The 1849-nt window shown below is 42.7% G+C and overlaps 1 protein-coding gene across 1 annotated transcript; it reads left to right on the plus strand.

The window, feature by feature from the left end:
- Positions 1-225: 225 nt before the first annotated feature.
- On the plus strand, positions 226-1319 carry LOC149432689 (N-formyl peptide receptor 3-like). The gene has a single exon (XM_089665073.1). The coding sequence runs from the start codon at positions 226-228 to the stop codon at positions 1192-1194; it is 969 nt and encodes a 322-aa protein (XP_089521199.1). The 3' UTR covers positions 1195-1319.
- The last annotated feature ends 530 nt before the right edge of the window (positions 1320-1849 follow it).

Below are 1849 nucleotides of genomic sequence, written 5' to 3' on the forward strand. Positions count from 1 at the left end.
CACCACTTTTAACACTGTATTTATTGGTGTTTTTCATTTCAAAAAGTTTTTTGTTTTATAAATAATAGCAGCTTTTATACATTTGAGTTGCAAATAGCGCGATATAATAGATGTTGATCACATTATCACATTTATTTTACAAAACAATTTTTTTTGCACATTACATGTATAAGCTTTTTTTTTTTTTTTTTTCAGGGCGTCTGAAGTTATCTCATCCCCGATAACATGTCTTGGAATGATTCCATTTACGTCAGTTATATTTTTCACATGGTGGCTCTTTCTTTGATATCTCTTTTGGGAACTGTTGGAAATGGTCTGGTCATCTGGTTTGCTGCCTTCAAGATGAAGAAGACGGTCAACTCAATCTGGCTTTTGAGTTTAGCTGTAGCCGATTTTACCTTCAGCTTATTCCTACCCTTAACCATCACATATTTGGCCCTTTACTATCAGTGGCCATTTGGAACCTTCATGTGTCACCTAAACCATCTCGTTTTATTCCTCAATCTGTCTGCCAGTGTCCTACAACTCACCGTCATCAGCATTGATCGCTGCATCATCACGGTTTTCCCCGTTTGGTGCCAGAACCGTCGCACGGTGAAGCTGGCGGTGAAAATCGTTGTTGCCGTTTGGATTCTGTCTCTTATATTTAGCATACCTTACAGCATAGACACCAACTCAGCAGGCCTAACTTCATTTTTCATTTGCTACGTACCTAAAAGTGGTGCAAGTTTTATATACAAAGGTCAAGTCATTGTGAGATTTATTGGCTTTTTTGTTATACCTTTTGTGATCATTCTTTTGTGTTACGCTGTGATCTTTTGGCGCATCCACAGAAATCGTACGACCACGTCTACTAAGCCCTTCAAAGTGATTGCAGCTGTCATTACTTCCTTCTTTATTTGTTGGTTTCCTTATCACCTCTTTTCCATATGGATGCTCGTAGCTCCGAGCAATCTTGAACTCCATACGAAGCTCCATGTTGGCACAGTGATATCTACCTGCTTGGCTTATGCAAACAGTTGTGTCAATCCAGTTGTCTATGTCTTCATGGGCCGAGACTTCAAGAAGACGTTCTGGAGGTCCATCCCGGCTACACTTGAGAGAGCATTCAGTGAGGAGGCCACCCGAGCCAAGACAAATAGAAATACAGATGACTACACATCTTCAGCTACTTGTGCAGTAAGCCAGTTATGAAAACGATGTTGTCACAAGTTAGCCAGCAGTTTCTTGTTTGTGTTCTTACCTCCTTGCTGCAGTGCTGTTCCTGATCCCTTTCACATGTGTGTTTGTCTGTGCTCACCTATGGGCGTCATCTGCTGTTCTCTGGATTTTATTTCCTTCCCTTCCATCACTTCCTGTCCCACCTCCTTGTTTATAAACCAGAAACGAACTCTCCTGCGCTCTGAGACCCAGGTGGGTGGCGAATAGATGGAACCAAAACTGGAAGATACGACCACCAGTGCATATGGGGTTGTGCAGCTCCAAACAAGGCTGGGGAAGCCCGACCAGTACTGCAAAGCTAAACAAAAATGAGAAGCGCACCAACCTTGCGCATTACCTCAGTAACCAAAATGTATTAAATATAAAATGATACTCACAAATAGAGATGAGCGAATCGAAGTAGGCGAAGTGGAATTCGAGTCAAATATTGGAAATTTTTCCTAAAATGGCGGCGGACATGTGCGGCGACGGAGCGGGGATGTCTGGGAAGGCGCGCAGACAAGGCGCGCTGACCCATAATGCATTCCTTAATGACATGTGATCGCATTAGCCAATCAGCAGCCAGCCAGCCAGCACTGTGTAATGGTCGAGCTATAAATAGCGGCCATTTTAGAATTCTTCATTTGCC

This window comes from Staurois parvus, unplaced genomic scaffold (genome assembly GCF_062004578.1).
Source record: "Staurois parvus isolate SC_StPar_1 unplaced genomic scaffold, SC_StPar_1.0 ptg002113l, whole genome shotgun sequence".
In the NCBI taxonomy this organism is placed as follows: Eukaryota; Metazoa; Chordata; class Amphibia; order Anura; family Ranidae; genus Staurois; species Staurois parvus.